This window comes from Podarcis vaucheri, assembly GCF_965113315.1.
Source record: "Podarcis vaucheri genome assembly, chromosome: 12".
NCBI lineage: Eukaryota > Metazoa > Chordata > Lepidosauria > Squamata > Lacertidae > Podarcis > Podarcis vaucheri.
This window is the reverse complement of record NC_138750.1, coordinates 52899587-52915714: the sequence shown is the minus strand read 5'-3', so window position 1 is coordinate 52915714 and position 16128 is coordinate 52899587. Positions and strand designations below refer to the sequence as shown.

Below are 16128 nucleotides of genomic sequence, written 5' to 3'. Positions count from 1 at the left end.
AGTGGGTGGAGCACCCAAGTCTTCAAAATATGGGAGATCTGCTGGATCAGGCCAAAGGCCCCTCTAGTCCATTATCCTGTTTTCACTGTGGCCAGTCAGATGCCTCTAGGGAAAGCCTGCAAGCAGGGCCTGAGTGCAAGAGCCCCCTCCAAGCCACTGGTATTCAGAGATATGGTGCCTTCAAAACTGGAGGTGCTTCATGACAATCATAACTAGTAGTCATATGAATTTATCTAAAATAAATAGCATGGGGCAGTAAAGGAGCTGGAGGAGGAGAGGTAAAGAAATAGCTGTGAGTGGAGGGGCCCCTTCTTCCAATCCTTTGGACCCCCTGGGAAACTCAAACCTGCTATACCTGGAACTGACTAGAGAGTGCAGCTGACTGGGACACAGCTGTGGGCAGCCTGAGGAAGTACCATCTACCTCAGGTTCACCCATAAATGACATATCTCAAGTGAGAGACTAGGGTGATGTCCACTGCTCCTAGGACCTCTTCTCGTTGTGAGACTTTTGTGGATGAGCTGAGAGTTTGTTTGGACCCGGAATGAAAACCCGGAGACTGAGAGGGAGGGTGTGTCAAAGGAAAATAAACTGATATGTGTGTGTAACGTTGTATTAATGAAGCACTTTTATATGTAAGTGTGTATTTTGTAATAATTTGTAAAGTTGTCTGTACACCACTTAAGTATTTTTGTACACCTTTTAGAGATATTTTTAATATATTAAGCAGTACAAAAATTAACTAATCAATCAATCAATCAATAACCCACCAGTTGCTGGTCATCACCACATCTTGTAGTAATGACTTCCATAGTTTATGTGCTATGTCAAGAAGTACTTCCTACTGTCTATACTGAGTCTTCCAAAATTCAGCTTCATTGGATGGCTGAATGTTCTAGTACTATGAGAGAGGGGGGAAAACATTCCCTAGCCACAGCATGAACAATTTTATACACCTCTGTTATGTCCCCTCTTATTCACCCATTTTATGCACCACGAAACCTCAAACATTGCAACCTTTCCTCACAGGCAAATTACTTTAGCCTCTTGGTGATTTTTGCTGAACCTTTCAGCACCTTTTCCAGCTCTACAATATCTTTTCTGAGGACCAGAACATGGTGTTCCAAGTATGGCCTCATGAGATGTTTTATTTTTCATCCCTTCCCTAATGAAATTTGCCTTTTCACAGCTTCTGCAGACATGGTCAACATTTTCATTGAGCTATCCACCATGATCCCAACATCTCTTTCCTGGTCTCTCATCACCACTTCAGCTCCAATCATTGTATATGTGGATTTATGATTTATTTATTTATGTCTTGTTCATGTGCTTCACTTTCCATTTGAATCCCATTGAATCCCATTTGGTATTTCAATGCCTATTTACTTTGGAGACATATCCTGATGGCTCTTTTTTGTTTTTACTGAAGTGTTATCAGCAAACTTGACTGCTTGTTGCTCACCCTTAACTCCAGTTCATTTATGAATAAGTTAAAAAGCTGCAGCCCTGATATATAGAACCTATTTCTTATGTCTGTCCATTGTGAGACGTGTTTGTTTATTTATGCTTCCTGCTGATCCATGAGAGTATCTGTCCTCTTATCCCATGTATTCTCAGTTTATTCATGAGCCTTTGAGAAGTACTGCAATAATGCCATTCCAGTCTTAGAAAAGTGCAGGGCTAGCATTGTATGTTCTCAAAGGCAGAACGATTTCTCCCCCTTATTATTGTTTTCTTCAGAGAAGGAGCTAAATGAAAATGTTGCTGTGGAACAAATGGAAAGCTGAAAGAATATACGGGAAAACAATCATGGAACTGTTTGCCTCTCTCCTACCTCCACCATGACGCAGAAACCATTTTGAGCACTGAATAGCGGTAACTGTAAGACCTAACTTACAATAGGAGCCTCACTGTTACAGTATAAAGCACTTCATGGGGCTCCCAAGTCTCAAATCACAGTGCCAGTTAAGGAACGGCCTTTTGTTTCAAAAGTTTTCCATGGCTTTGTTCGGCTTTACAAATAGGTCCATGAAAGCAGCTAGCCCCCCAAAGTGGTTCCTGGCCTCTATACTGACATTTCCAATTGTGGTATGCGGTACATGAACAGCCAGGAGAATCCACTTTCTTGCGCAGAAGTAACGCTTTCTAGAACTAGCAGAGATTTCTAGATTGGTGAATGGCAGTAAGGTAAATGAACAGGATCAAATGCTTTGCTCTGCATTTGGGAATTTCAAACGTGTGTTTTAATAGTCACATAGTACCTTGCCTTCAAAAGAATCAAATTGGTCATACTTTTTTTAAAAAATATGAAATGCTCAGAATACACAAAGCAGTACTGCTTTGTATGCAGAATGTCCCTGGTTCCACCTCTGGCCTCTCTAGGTAGGGCCAAGAGAGTTACCTGCCTGAAACCCTGGAGAGTCACTGCTTGTCAACAATGCTGGAGCAATCTGGCTTTTGGTATAAGGCAGCTTCCCATGTTCCTACTGTATAAAGCAGTACCTCCTGCTTTTCTGTTTAAGCTTCACCCTCCTGGCGATATTAGATACAGGCTAAGCTTTGCAAACACCTTTCTGCCTGTTACCACTCCAACCCTCCATTCAGATCTCACTGTGCAGGTCACACCATGAGGTGGTTAAGCTGTCACTTCATAGTGGGTAGGATGTCATGATGTTAGGCTAGCATCTGCTTTGAAATATAGGCATTCCATGCCTCTGGAATCGCACCTGTTGAGTGAGTGCAGTGCTACCCCCCCCCCGTTGTACATTGTGTCTGCTTAATGTGTACCTAATATTGGAGCTTAGCTTCTAAAAATCCTTATTTACCACTCAGTGTTATTGGGAGCTGGCTATGTGGAACCCACTAAATATAATAACACACATGCACACACATGTATAAGTTAAGGGCTGTTTTAGTAAAATGTTAATGGTGGCAGGTCTGTCACATGTCTCTCTGATGAATACAATGTGTGCATGTATTAATCCCTATATATATATATAGGCCTCAACCACATTGCCATTTCTGGAATTGCGTTTGGGTTATTTATTAAAAATATGTATAGGCCACTCTTCGTTGCCCAGAAGGCATCTTAGAGTGGTTTAAGAACCAAGCTGTTTGGGATTTATTCTTATTAGAATGAGATTTAGTTGATATCATGTATATCCCCCCATATAATTTTGAATGCAAGATTAATAGAGTTGGTTAATACCGTATTTTTCGCCCTATAGGACGCACTTTTCCCCCTCCAAAAATGAATGGGAAATGTGTGTGCGTCCTATGGGACGAATGCAGGCTTTCGCTGAAACCTAGAGAGCGAGAGGGGTCGGTGCGCACGACCCCTCTTGCTCTCCAGGCTTCAGGAAGCTCTGCGCAGCCCTCAGGAGCCCGGCGCGAAATCACGCCGGGCTCCCGACAGCTGCACGGAGGTGCCTGCAGCCCCGGGCTTCGCCCAGCTCCACGCAGCCATCCGGAGCCCGGCGCGAAGTCGCGCTGGGCTCCCGACTGCTGCGCGGAGCTGCCTGCAGCCCCGGGCTCCGCGCAGTTCCACACAGCCATCTGGAGCCCGGCGCGAAGTCGCGCTGGGCTCCCGATGGCTGCGCAGAGCTGCCTGCATTCCAAAGCCTGGGACGCGCTGAAGAGCGCGCCTGGGCTTCGCGCACCTCTCCGCAAGCCTGGGGAGACCGGCACGACTTCGCATCGGGCTCCCTAGGCTTGCAGATAGCAGGCTGTTCTGGGGGTTTCCCCCGCGCCAGCCCCACGCCTGGGGGGGGGAAATATTTTTTTTCTTTATCCCCCCCCAAAAACCTAGGTGCGTCCTATGGGCGGTGCGCCCTATGGGGCAAAAAATACGGTACTTCAGAGAAATGCTTAGCCATGGGGCTGGTGCCAGGAGTTGGCATGATTGGACAACCTACTGAGACCAACACCTTTGCAGGCAGTTCGCTGCCAAGAGTCCCCTATAGATCCATTGCAACTTGCTCACTCCCCTGCCCACCCTTCCTTTTCCTTGGTTTCTGGAAAGCTCAATAGCAGAAGAAGCAGAAATAACTGCTGCCTACTCACTTGCCAGTTTACTTCCTGGCAAGCAAGCAGGCACTATTAGTGAGGAGAAGCTGATGGCAAAGGACCTCCTAAACCTAGAGCCCATGTCCACTTTCTAGAATTTATTTGCATCTACACAAACGTGAGATTCTGGAGTAAAGGAAGGCCAGTATGTTATGTAAGCCAACATGGCACTGAACAGAGTAAGCAGTACAAAGTGCTCATGACAACTTTGTTGAAGCTTTGCACCCAGTGCATGGACATCCAGTAGGCTTAGAGGTGAGAAGGGCATTACCAGTTGGCATATAGGCTTCACAGACTCTAGAGTTTGATGCATACTCAAAAATAAGAACAAACAAGCATAGGCAATGGGTGCAGAAAAGCATCATTGTTGGCAGCCATATGTCTCGAGACACAATGGAGTGCATCTCCAGGGGCGAACGAAGACATTGTGACATTCGGGGTGGGGCGTCACTATGTAGGGTGCATGTGCAGCGTCGCTAAATACGATGTATGCACTGTATGTAGTGATGCCGCACATGCGCTGTACATAGCGGTTTGCCGCTGGCACCAGGATCCTCTGCTCGCGGCTGCAGCCGTGAACGGAAGATCCTCCACATGCGGCTGCAGCGGCGCAATGGCTACTTGTTCCGCCACAGCAGGGTGAGCCCCTGCGGGGTGCCTTCTTGTCACCTCCCAGACATGGCACCCGGGACGCACCGCCACCCCCTCACCCCCGTTGTGACGCCGCTGAGTCAAACCACTGAGTTAGCAGCACTAAAGTGGGGCATAAGTATGGAGGTCTTGAGCTGCCCAGATGACAAGATCCCTCTCTCAGCCTCACTGATATGGTCCAAAGGAAAGCAGACCAATAAGTTTGGTACCAGCTTGGCTATGGGAGATGCTGGAAGTAGGTGTACAAGGTGCCATCCAACCATCTCCCAATTTGTGTAGGGTTTGCTTCTTTGACTTTTCTTCTCCCGAATATATCTCAGAAGGCAGTGGAGGTTTAGGAGTTTTTCTTATAGCTGGAAGGAGTTTTCCTTCATGATGGCTGGGGCTGAGTCCAACAGCATCTGGAGGGGCAAAGGTTCCCCCTGGCTTTAAACCTTGGGCTCAGTTGGCTGCAAGCCAACCAAATTAGGGGCTGGTTCAATTCTCCAAGCTGGTGGTACAGAAGCCCCAGAGGCCAATATCTCCTGCAACAACTCTGAGCTTGAGGCCAGGGCCATGACAGTTAGAGATGCAGGTACTGACTGACTACAAAGCAGTGGTTTGTGGCAATCCTGTGATGCTGCCCACAGTTTCTTTTGTGCACTCAAACCCCACGCCAGTCCAACAACCACAGCATAGTCTTCACAATTCAGTCTCCATTTCCATCCCTCACACTGTAACTCACACTGTCTTTTACCTGGAAAAAAATCCACAGAAATTGCTGGGGTCTCCTTCCAGGCAGCTAACACCACTTATCTGATGGGGGACACTACTGCTGACACTCTGCCCCCGGAAGCTGCCATGTTGTACGTGGCAGAAAAGGGAGTGTCAGAAGGTTACCTTAGACAGGGTGCAGTGTTCCCTTTCCTTGCACCATAATTCCAAAGTGGTGTTGCAAGAATGTGCATCTTTCCTGGAAATGAATTGCAAGTGCACAATAATTATGAGCCACTCTAAAAAAAAGAAAAAGGAAAAAGGGTCTTCCACGCCCCCAAAAACATTTGCATTTGGCCCTCGCTAGCAAATTTACAGTTCTAGCTGAGGAGGACAGGGTAGAATTTTCCAAACCTAATAATTATAGCTACTGTATTCAGGTTCAAGCTGCATATGACACTCATTTGTGTGGTTCTTTACATTATCTGTTTAATAAAAGAAAAGTGTTTGAGAACCAGAAGATAAGTGAGAGGAAAGGAGATCTGTAACTTTCCCCCCCTCTTGTCATTTGTCATTGATTCTGGTCCTGGACCTTGGCTTTAATTAAGTTCTGGGAGACTTCCTTTACCCTGTTTTGCAATAGCAATGAAATAGAAGTGTGGATATTATTTGGGCACTTCCAATGCATGCTTATTGGTTTCATGGAGATTTTTCTCTCTACTAATTGCCATGAATACAAAATAGTCCATAGCAGTTCTGTTTTTATTAATCCAAAGTAAATTGGCTTAACTTTATGTACACGACTGTTTTGAAAGGGAGAACTTGTTCTGTTGCTATTTTTACAAAAAAATCTTTAAGAAGTTAGATAGGGTCCCCCCCCCTTGTTGCTTTTCTGATTAATCATCCTGTGCTGTGCATGGTACAGTAGATCACACAGTGGTCCGCAACACACGTAACGCTTACCACAAGGAAGTCATTGAAAATGGCATTGCTACTGTGTGAGTGACCCCTGTGGGGAACTGTAGCATGTGCTCTGACTAGTGGCAAGGTGAAAACAGCTGGGTGCGCACAAACAGATCACTCCATGGGGAATACTCCATGTGGCTTCTTTAAAAGGAGCCACAGCACAGCTGCTTATTCTGTGTGATCAGGCTTGAGAGTGAGTGAGCGTAATAATGGGGCAGCTTATCTGAGGTGCCTTCTCAGCATTTGTCCCTATTGATTCCTTATTGCAAATGCCGGGAGTTTAAATTGGCTGCTGGAGCTATCCCCTGCACATTTCTGCTACAATGCTAACCGTGAGCATGCGCAGCACCAGTCCTCAACTGGCTGTGGAGGGGGGGGGAGAGGAGTACCACATCGCGGTCTTCTAGCTCCGAGCTGCCAGTTCCTGGTTGCCAAGCAGTTATTGTTTCTGTGACGATTGCGGAGGCTGTTGCTAATTGAAGAAGCCTTCTCAGCATCCTCCTTTCTCCTCTTTCGCTCTCCTCATTTAAATTTTAGAGGCAGAAAGAACAGAGAAAGAGAGAAGGGGGTAGAGATTAAGGGTGGTATATATTTTGGTGGTATTAATTTTTTAATTGGGAAGGAGAAGAGAGCTGCTCTCTCAGCTGGTGATTAAGTGATGGGCTAGTTACTCATCTGTATTCCTTTAGCTTTTGTGACTCGAAACACTTGCACAGTTGAACGCACACACGCACACACATTCTCTCTCTCTCTCATGCACGCACACTCAAGCAACCACATACACACAGACCTGTGAAATCCTGTTTGCCACTGCAGTGGGCACAAGTAGGTGAACATGACAACAGCTAAGGAGCAAAGTGCTTCAGGGAAATCAGTCCAGCAACAAGAACAGGTAATGCTGTTGACTTTCTTTTGAGCAGCGTAGAGATTTGTATGCCTCTTGGTTTGTATGCTTGTTTGCTTGCTAGCTTTTCATTTATGGCAGTGGGTGACTAATATTTCTATAAAAGTCAGCAAGACAGTGCTGTTTTCTACTTATTCTGTTATGTGCCTATTCTCTATAAATAAGTGTGTGTGTGTGTGTGTGTGTGTGTGTGTGTATTAATATGATGCCTCTAGCCCCATGTTATGTGTAGAGCAGGCGCATTTTGTGCAGGACCTTACTGGGTATTTTGTGTTTAACTGTACACTGCCAGGCGGGACAAAGGGTGGGGAGAGGGTCTCTTCCTGTTAGAATCAACCCAGTTCTGCATCTGCAGCTTGCTAACAAGGGTAGACATCCTAACTACTTTATATCTCCTTTCCCCAAGTTGTGCCTGGACTAACGAAAGCAGATTTTCCATGCATTCCTTGTACCTGTAAAACCACCATCTAGCATTGTTGTTTCTGTTCAAGAATGAAGTGTGAGCAACTATCGAGATACCCTGTTCCAATCATGGTCCAAATTTAATTAAGCTTTTCTTAATGGGAAATCACGGACTATTTAAGCCATCCTGAATACCTACCTACATTCTATATTTGTCTTCATACACTTAGCAGGGCTGCCACATCCCCACTCCCTGGCTTCTCATGTATAGAGATACAGCAACCCTGACACACTGGAATTTAGCAGGTGAACCTTCTCCTTCCTTCCCTTTGCTATTTAGCTTCATGGCAGCTGTTTAATTTGGGTACGCCTGGGCCATTGTTAAATGCACAGGAGAAAGGCCAGTTACAGAAGAAGAAGAAGTCATCAGACCTAAGAATCACCTCCATATACCTGTACCAGCAGATGGATGATTGTTTTTTCTGGTCCAGTTCATAAAATGAGTATTTCTCAGCTTGACTTCTTGACTCAATTGAAACAACTTTCACTGCTGGTAAAGCAACAGCCACTTCATTGGTCCTGAGTAATAGGCAAGGATAAGGATAGCTGACATATAGGAAAAGATTGCTAAGACACCCGAGATGCAGCTGAACGTTGCAAACATTTCAGAGGGGCCTTCTATACAGCAGCAGAACAGAGTAGAGTTTCCTCTCCTCCCCCATTAAGCCCTGCCATCCCTCCCTGTGTTCACATGTAGCACAGTCTCCACTGGAAACTGAAGGATTAACCCATCTGTTCCAGGTTTCACATTGTTACATTTTCACTGACCGTGTTCAGATGTACAGTAAGGCATAAACCATGGTTTAGCACCAAGATGGTGGAACCTGCAGCCTTCCAGACGTTGTTGGACTTCCATGAGCCTAGTCCACCCTCCCCTGATTTTGCATGCTCCCCCTATCCTCTCCTGTGCAAAGGGATCAGAAGCGGTTTAGGTTAACCACAGTTTGACCTGTCATCCAAAGTCTGAACTGTGGTTATCTTTAACTACGGTTTGTTGAAATAAGCCAGCTTCAGAAACTATGGCTTGAAGTTGGCTTGCTTCAATTAATCAGCATGAAGATTAAGCCACACTTTGTTTGGGTTCACAAATTGCAGTTAATTTAAAATGGGAGTCTAAGTTTATAAACTCTTCCTTGAGGCTGCACTGCAGGAGGCGTGGGGGGGGCACATGAGCCCCAGGCTCATTGCAGCTCACTCTTGTAATGTTAAAACATAGTTTAGGGTTACGTCTGAACCAGCACTTTGTCACTGAGATTACAATGCTGCTTTAGTCATTGACTAGGATAGCACAGGGGACCAATTAAAATAGATCTCCCCAGACACAAATTAATTCTTAACATAGTTTTCTTCCGGTGATATGCTGAGAGTTGCAATCTTTTCTTTTCTTCTCTCTCTCTCTCTCTCTCTCTCTTTGTCCCTCAAATGTATATGTCTGTATTTGAAGGTAGGCTGGAAAGGCAGATGGTTGGATCCTCATTAGGTGCAGTGCAATCAGAAATAGCACACAAGGACCTGACTTTTCAGGGTGACATTTTATTGAAGCAAAAAGCTTTATCAGCTTTTTTTGCTTTAGTGGGAAGCAATCCGCCTCCACCATCCCTGTCACACTTTTGTTTCTCTGAAATTCCACCTTTCATTTAAACAAACAAAAAAACTTCCATTGACTTTTTTGCTCTCTTTTAAAATATTGTTTCTTTGTACCTTAGGGTTGCTGTTAGATCAAGCGTGCTGAAAATCTTGAAATTAAGATTATTATTTTTGTCAACAACAGACAAAGGGCCTTGGACTGTGAGGTTTTGTTTTGTTTTTGTTTTGCAACATTTCTTTAACCTCCTGCTGCTTAATGGGCCCTCTCTCCTACTGCTAAAAGCTTTGTGAATAAGCTGCCACCTAAAGTGACTCAAATGAAATAACATTTGCATCATTCATGGACTTTGCCTGTGTGCCCTTCACTTTAGATTCAGCCTCATTTCTGTTATACACGCTGAAGAATTCTGTGTCTGTGCAAAGCTTCCATATGCTAACAGGAAGCAGGAGTTGGTCCAATCCTTGAGATCGCTCGTCCTGTTTCCATGGCAGTGAAATGGTGTGTAGGCCTTCTTGTGAGAGTTCTGGTTTAAGAAATAGGCAGCCAACCCCCGCTCCTTTATGTAAGTTGCTGTTCTTATATAAAGGAAGCTGGCCTCTCTATATTTCTAAACAGACCAAAAACTGTATTTCTGTAAGGGCGGATCTGCCAACGACTCATTCCCAGACTCAGGCTGCAACCCTGTGCATTATTTTAATGTCTCACGTTTTATTATTGTTTTTTATATTTTGCTGGAAGCCATCCAGAGTGGCTGAGGAAACCCAGCCAGATGGGCGGGGTATAAACAATTAAGTTGTTGTTGTTGTTGTTGTTGTTGTTGTTGTTGTTGTTGTTGTTGCTTTACTTGGAAATCCTATTGAAATCATTGAGGTTTACTTCCAAGTAAATATGGATGGGATTTGGATGCAAAAGAGAGATGCTGTTGAAATTCTTAAATAAAAACTGTTTACTGAGCATCTGAGAAATTGTACTTTAATGTTCCAAGTAAAAGTACTGATAGTTATACTCTCTCAGCTATGGTGTTACTGTCACATAATTATGTCAAACAAACATACAAATAAACTAAGCATTAGCCCTTAGTAAGAGTTGAGAGCCCCATTTCCCAGTATTCACATATCTTCCTTTTGGGATATTCCCCCCTTCATGAAAAAAAAACAATGATTAAATATATGCATATATTGAATGGTATTATACTTTAGAAGTCATTAGTAGTGGTCTACAGTTCAATGTTTTCATGTGGATTTGTGCTTGTGTGTGTCTATGTGATTGGGGGGAAGATAAAGGTAAAGGTAAAGGTACCCCTGCCCATACGAGCCAGTCTTGACAGACTCTAGGGTTGTGCGCCCATCTCACTTAAGAGGCCGGGGGCCAGCGCTGTCCGCAGACACTTCCGGGTCACGTGGCCAGCGTGACAAGCTGCATCTGGCGAGCCAGCGCAGCACGCGGAACACTGTTTACCTTCCCGCTGGTAAGCGGTCCCTATTTATCTACTTGCACCCGGAGGTGCTTTCGAACTGCTAGGTTGGCAGGCGTTGGGACCGAGCAACGGGAGCGCACCCCGACGCAGGGATTCAAACCGCCGACCTTTCAATCGGCAAGCCCTAGGCGCTGAGGCTTTTACCCACAGCGCCACCCGCGTCCCTGGGGGGAGGATAGATCTGGTATTAAAGTAATGGCACTCTCCCCTTACAGAGAAATTAATTGAGAATAAATTGCCTGTCATGCAATGGGAGTACTTCTGTAACTGTGCTGAAGATTATGCCTACTTTAGAAGCAGCTGTTACTGTCATATAAGACATTGCGAGCATTTCCCTTTTTGCATTCCCCATCATGGCATTACTTTTGGACTAAGGCATTACAGTTAGCTAAAGTATAATTGGGTTTTCTGCAATACAAAAAGGAAACTAAAAATGGCCAGTAAGTAGCGCCAAGGGGGTGGTGTGATTATATTGTCCTTCTTAATTCTCCAAATGCTTTTGCATAAAAACCCTTGATCTGTCTTAGTAGTTAAACATGAGGTTATGCATTGAAATGTAAAGATCTGGAGCTTCAGCTCCAGATGACTCAGACCACTAGTTTAATTAAACATGCCTGATAGTTTAAACCGTGGCTGATCTGCAGTTTTCTTGTTCTTAACTTGGGCAGAACATTAAGAGCCCCGCAACCCCATTGTTTGGTCACGCAAAGCCCTCTCTATACGGCAGTCATCCAAGTGAAATCAGTAGGGCTTACACAAGTGTAAGTGGCCTCAGAATTTAGAGGTGAATGTCTCATTATGCATGCAAAGCAGATTGTGTTGCAGGAAAAATATGAGGAATACACTGAAGGCTCAGTTTCCTTCTTCAGTACTTTGGAAGGGATGGCCTTTTCCACTCCATTTTTCAGAAACCCATAGAATTTATCTTTTGCACAACACATGAACTATGCATACCTGCTGCCCATAAAAGAAAATGTATGCCAATTGTCAGTGTATGTTCTTTGGACTCCACGGGTTGGCCGGTGGTGAATGTCAACTTGGTTAAGACATAATGTGTAACCGTGGTTAGCTGAAGGTGAAAGCAAAAGCTTCTGATCTCCTTATGACTGTGCTGGAGAAGCGGGGGTGGGGGGAGTGCAGAAGTCTCATGCGCATGACTGCCATAGCATGTCCAAGATAAGGAAGCCACCCATCTAGTTAACTCTTTGTTGGCAAGAGAAACACTTACAGCAGCTTCCACAATGCTCTGGATACATGCGCTTCTAGCCTCTAGGCATTGGTCCACAGGTATGAGCCCTATGGAGCAGTTGCAGCAATGGAGGGGGCTCCCCTCCTCCGGCTTATGTACCCTCCTCTGACTTCTCCTGCATGGAAGTCATTGCTGCTCTTCCATTTTCAAGCCCCTCCTGGTTCTAGGAGACAGCCGGGTGTTGGAAGTTTGGAATCTACTGACCCATCCTTTCTTCCTACCCCACATCCTGCACACCTTCCTCTGCCTTGGTCTGCCCTGACTCTGGCTCCTTCCCTGGCTCTTGCTTTGTGGGTGTCATGACACCCCTTAGTCACTGGTCCCCTCTCCTGGGTCAGCTCCCTGATCTCCTGCCTCTGCCACACACTCTGCCAGGCATGGTCAAAGACAATGACTAACTATAGTTTAGTATTATGTACAAACCAGGCCAGCAAGTTAAAAACCCACATTCTGAAAAGCAGAAACCAAAAGAGGGCACATATTTGCATAACATTTGCATATTTTGATTTATACATATATATGCAAATTTAGACACAACTGCTATACATCTTACCAAAAGGGAAAATACTGTGACCAGGTGATATGTGTACCTGCTTACTCCGGGTGACTGTTGATGGGCAACTTCAAGGAACTTGTAGCTCTCCCTTTTTTATCCCTAAATCTAAGTTGGCCCAGACAGCCCTTCAAATAGAGGACTGTAAAGCAGAATTGTGGCCACCCTAAATCCACAGGCCCTGACTAAAAAAAAAAAAAGGAAGGAAGGAAGCCTTGGTGACATTTTCAATTTCTGCAAACCATAGTGACATGTATTTTCATTTATTGTGTTGAATTTTCAATTTCCGCAAACCATAGTGACACCTGTAAAGACTACATACTGATCATGCCTTTGTTAGGAACATTGGTTGCTAATTGCCCAGAATAATTAGCTGATGGGAACTAATTAGGAGAGTCTTGATACAAGGAGATTGCTATCAGGGTGTGCAGAAGGAAGAGCAATTTGGAAGAAGCAAGCACAGAGAGAGAGAGAGCTATGAGTAATCCAGACACATCTCTCTGGGATACCTGATATAAAGTAATACATCTGCTGCCTGGGAGGAGTGTCTTATGTGTGTCTTCCCTTATGCTCTGCTTGGACATTTGCAAATGTTACAAAAATGCCTTAGGTCTCCAATGTTCACTTGTATTGCAATTCCCTCTGACAATTGTGGAAATGGGGAACATGCAACACATCCCTGAAACCTACACAATCATAACAAGTCCTTCTCACTGAAGGCATGCCCTCCAACATTTATCCAATGAAAATAGGGATGATAATTTTACTATTTATACCTCACACGTCTTACTGGGTTGCCCCAGCCACTCTGGGCAGCTTCCAACATATATAAAGACATAATAAAATGTTAAATGTTACAAAGAGGCAGCTGTTAACTTTGTATGCCCTTAGGAGTTTAGCTAGTAGTACACTTCTTTGTAAAAAAAAAAAAGAAAACAAAAAGCAATGTACTGCAAAGATTAGCACTGTTTATGTAGAATAAATAAAAAACTGGTAGCTTCATCCCATATGCTCTAAGCAGGGGGCAGCCAAAGTCATTTTGCTACCCTGAGCAGCTGTACGGCTTGTTACATATATTTTCAATGCCACAGATAAACTCTGAATCAAAGCTTTTTGGTCGCTTTGTGCTTTGTTGGCACCTTTAAGCATATTGCCGTCCCAAGCAATTGCTTGGGTTACTTCGACCAGCTGGGCCTGGTTCTAAGGCAGCAATACAGTGATACCTCGGGTTACATACGTTTCAGGTTACATACGCTTCAGGTTACAGACTCCACTAACCCAGAAATAGTGCTTCAGGTTAAGAACTTTGCTTCAGGATGAGAATAGAAATTGTGCTCCGGCGGCACAGCAGCAGCAGGAGACCCCATTGGCTAAAATGGTGCTTCAGGTTAAGAACAGTTTCAGGTTAAGAATGGACCTCCAGAACGAATTAAGTACTTAACCCGAGGTACCACTCTATATGCATGTCTCCTTTTTCCAGCAAGTCTAACTGAACTGAATGAAAGTCTTAAGTAGAAGGCTATGCAAAATTGGTGGTTGTTGGTTTTCGTTCCTACCTTCTAATTGCTCATATTACAGTTCAGGTTAAACAAACAGAGGAATGGAAGGCACCTACATATCTCTCCCTCTTCCCTAGTATGGTAGAAAAAGTGAGATTTAAATTACTATCCTTCTTAACAAAGAACATTTCTTGTCTTTGTGGTAACAGAACAAAGCCACATGAAGTGGCAAGGCTGCGTGCCGAAAGTAGGGTTGCCATAGTTCCAAAGTGAAAATCCAGACACAAAAGTTAATGAGCTTTTTTTTGGGGGGGGGCAAATTTGTTTAGCTTTTTCTGCAAAATCTCATACAAGAGAAATGTCTTAAAGCTATTTTTTAAGGAAAATTGCCAAAACCAATCAACACTTCTGATATGGACTGCCATATACCCAAGTATTCCTAGACATTTTATCTGATTTTTGAAAAATCTGCCCAGACGCCATTTTTGATGATCCTGGCTATGTCTGGGAAATTCCAGGTGTATGGCAGCCCTAGAAAAGCCAGAGGAACTCGGAGCATGCATCAGAGTGGGTTACAATAAACAACTTATTCATTTGTTCCCTGAAAAACTGCAGAGGCTATGCATCTAGCAAAAGCATGCGACAGTCCTTTCAGTACAATAATGCACCCAATGAGATGGGTTGCATTTTGGGATGGCCACACACACAAAATAAGTCCCGGTATCACAGTGCATGCTGTTTTTGTACATGACCAGAGTTTTATGGAAGGAGGCAGCCAAAATTGTGACTCCCCTCCCTGTAGTTTCAAGTGGTACACCAAGGAATTTAGCATCGTTTTTGCTGAATCATATGGCTGAGAGACCAAGGAAAAGTTGGTTTAGAGTCAGGTGAGGTAGGTGGCCAGAAGGATTGCTAAGTCAGTGTCTCTACTCCTGGCAGCTTATGATCTCAGGGCTCCTATTGAATATTGCCTTGAATCCGAGGCTGTCCTCTCCCAGAGGTGAGTCCCTTCTTGTGAGTACCAAGTTTCTTTGCCAAACCCACATCCCACTTTTGGCTCTGTTTTAATGTAGTTATGAAACAGAGAGGTGAATGTCCTTCTGGAGATGTTGACATTCAGAAAGCAAGGAGGGGGAGAAAAAGGCAACATTGCAAACTGCCCATAATATGTACGAAAAAATAGGAAAAAATCAGTGTTGTGGAAAGCAGAGTCTAAATGTGATTTTTAGTGGCGGGAGGGTTGCATATTCCTTAGTTTTTGGTGTTCTCTTGACTTTGCCACTTGGTCAAGAAACATTTCTCACCATTCCCTGAATTGATGGAGCTCCTTTGATAACCAAGCCTTTAGAGTCACGGGCCAGACCTGTGGAACATCCTGCCATTAGAGATCCAGCAGGCACCTTCGGTGCCAACATTTAAATGCTTGCTGGAAACTTTTCTGCCAGACCTATGCAGGCAATTAAGAGTGCATCATCCACAAATGGCCTACTGGTGCTTGTTTTTAATTCCTTTGGTTTTAACTTGCTTTTAACTTTTTATGGTTTTGCTGTATGGTTTTTTGTTTTTGTATTGTTGTAAACCTCTGTGATATATTTTTATGATACAGCATTATAGAAATATTTTTGTACCTAAATAATTAAACTACCGATACTGTTGACTACTCAAGTTTATGTAGCTCAGTGAGAACTGACAAGGATAAGACACTCATTCTATTTTTCCTATTCCTGCACAGGGCTGTGTGAAGTTAAGGATAGGCCAGTGCAAGGCCAAAAATAGTGATGCTGCACCAGAACTCAGATTTCCTTTGAAAACATCCTGTCTTTCTGCTCTCATGGCCCAACATATCACTGCCCACCACCTTCAATCGTCTCTCACTTTGACCTTCTCCTTTCGTATAACTCCACTCTTTTTCAACTGCTGCTCTTTGTGCCTCACACTTTCTCCCACAACATCTCTCTTCCTCAGCTCAGAAGTAAGCCCACTTCTTCTGTGAAACCTTTAGTCTTGATGCGAAGAGGTTG

At 44.2% G+C, this 16128-nt stretch overlaps 1 protein-coding gene across 6 annotated transcripts in view; it reads left to right on the top strand.

Annotated features, from left to right (window-relative positions):
• DPP6 (dipeptidyl peptidase like 6) overlaps positions 1–16128 on the top strand; it is a 506040-nt gene that overhangs the window by 271799 nt on the left and 218113 nt on the right. The window contains exon 1 of one of the 6 annotated variants that reach the window (XM_082192257.1): positions 6764–7267. The exons of the other annotated variants lie outside the window; for them this stretch is intronic. Within the exon in view, the coding sequence (XP_082048383.1) occupies positions 7211–7267 (57 nt within the window). The 5' untranslated portion in view covers positions 6764–7210. Of the gene's footprint in view, positions 1–6763; positions 7268–16128 lie in introns of those variants that run through there. 6 annotated transcript variants of the gene reach the window in all.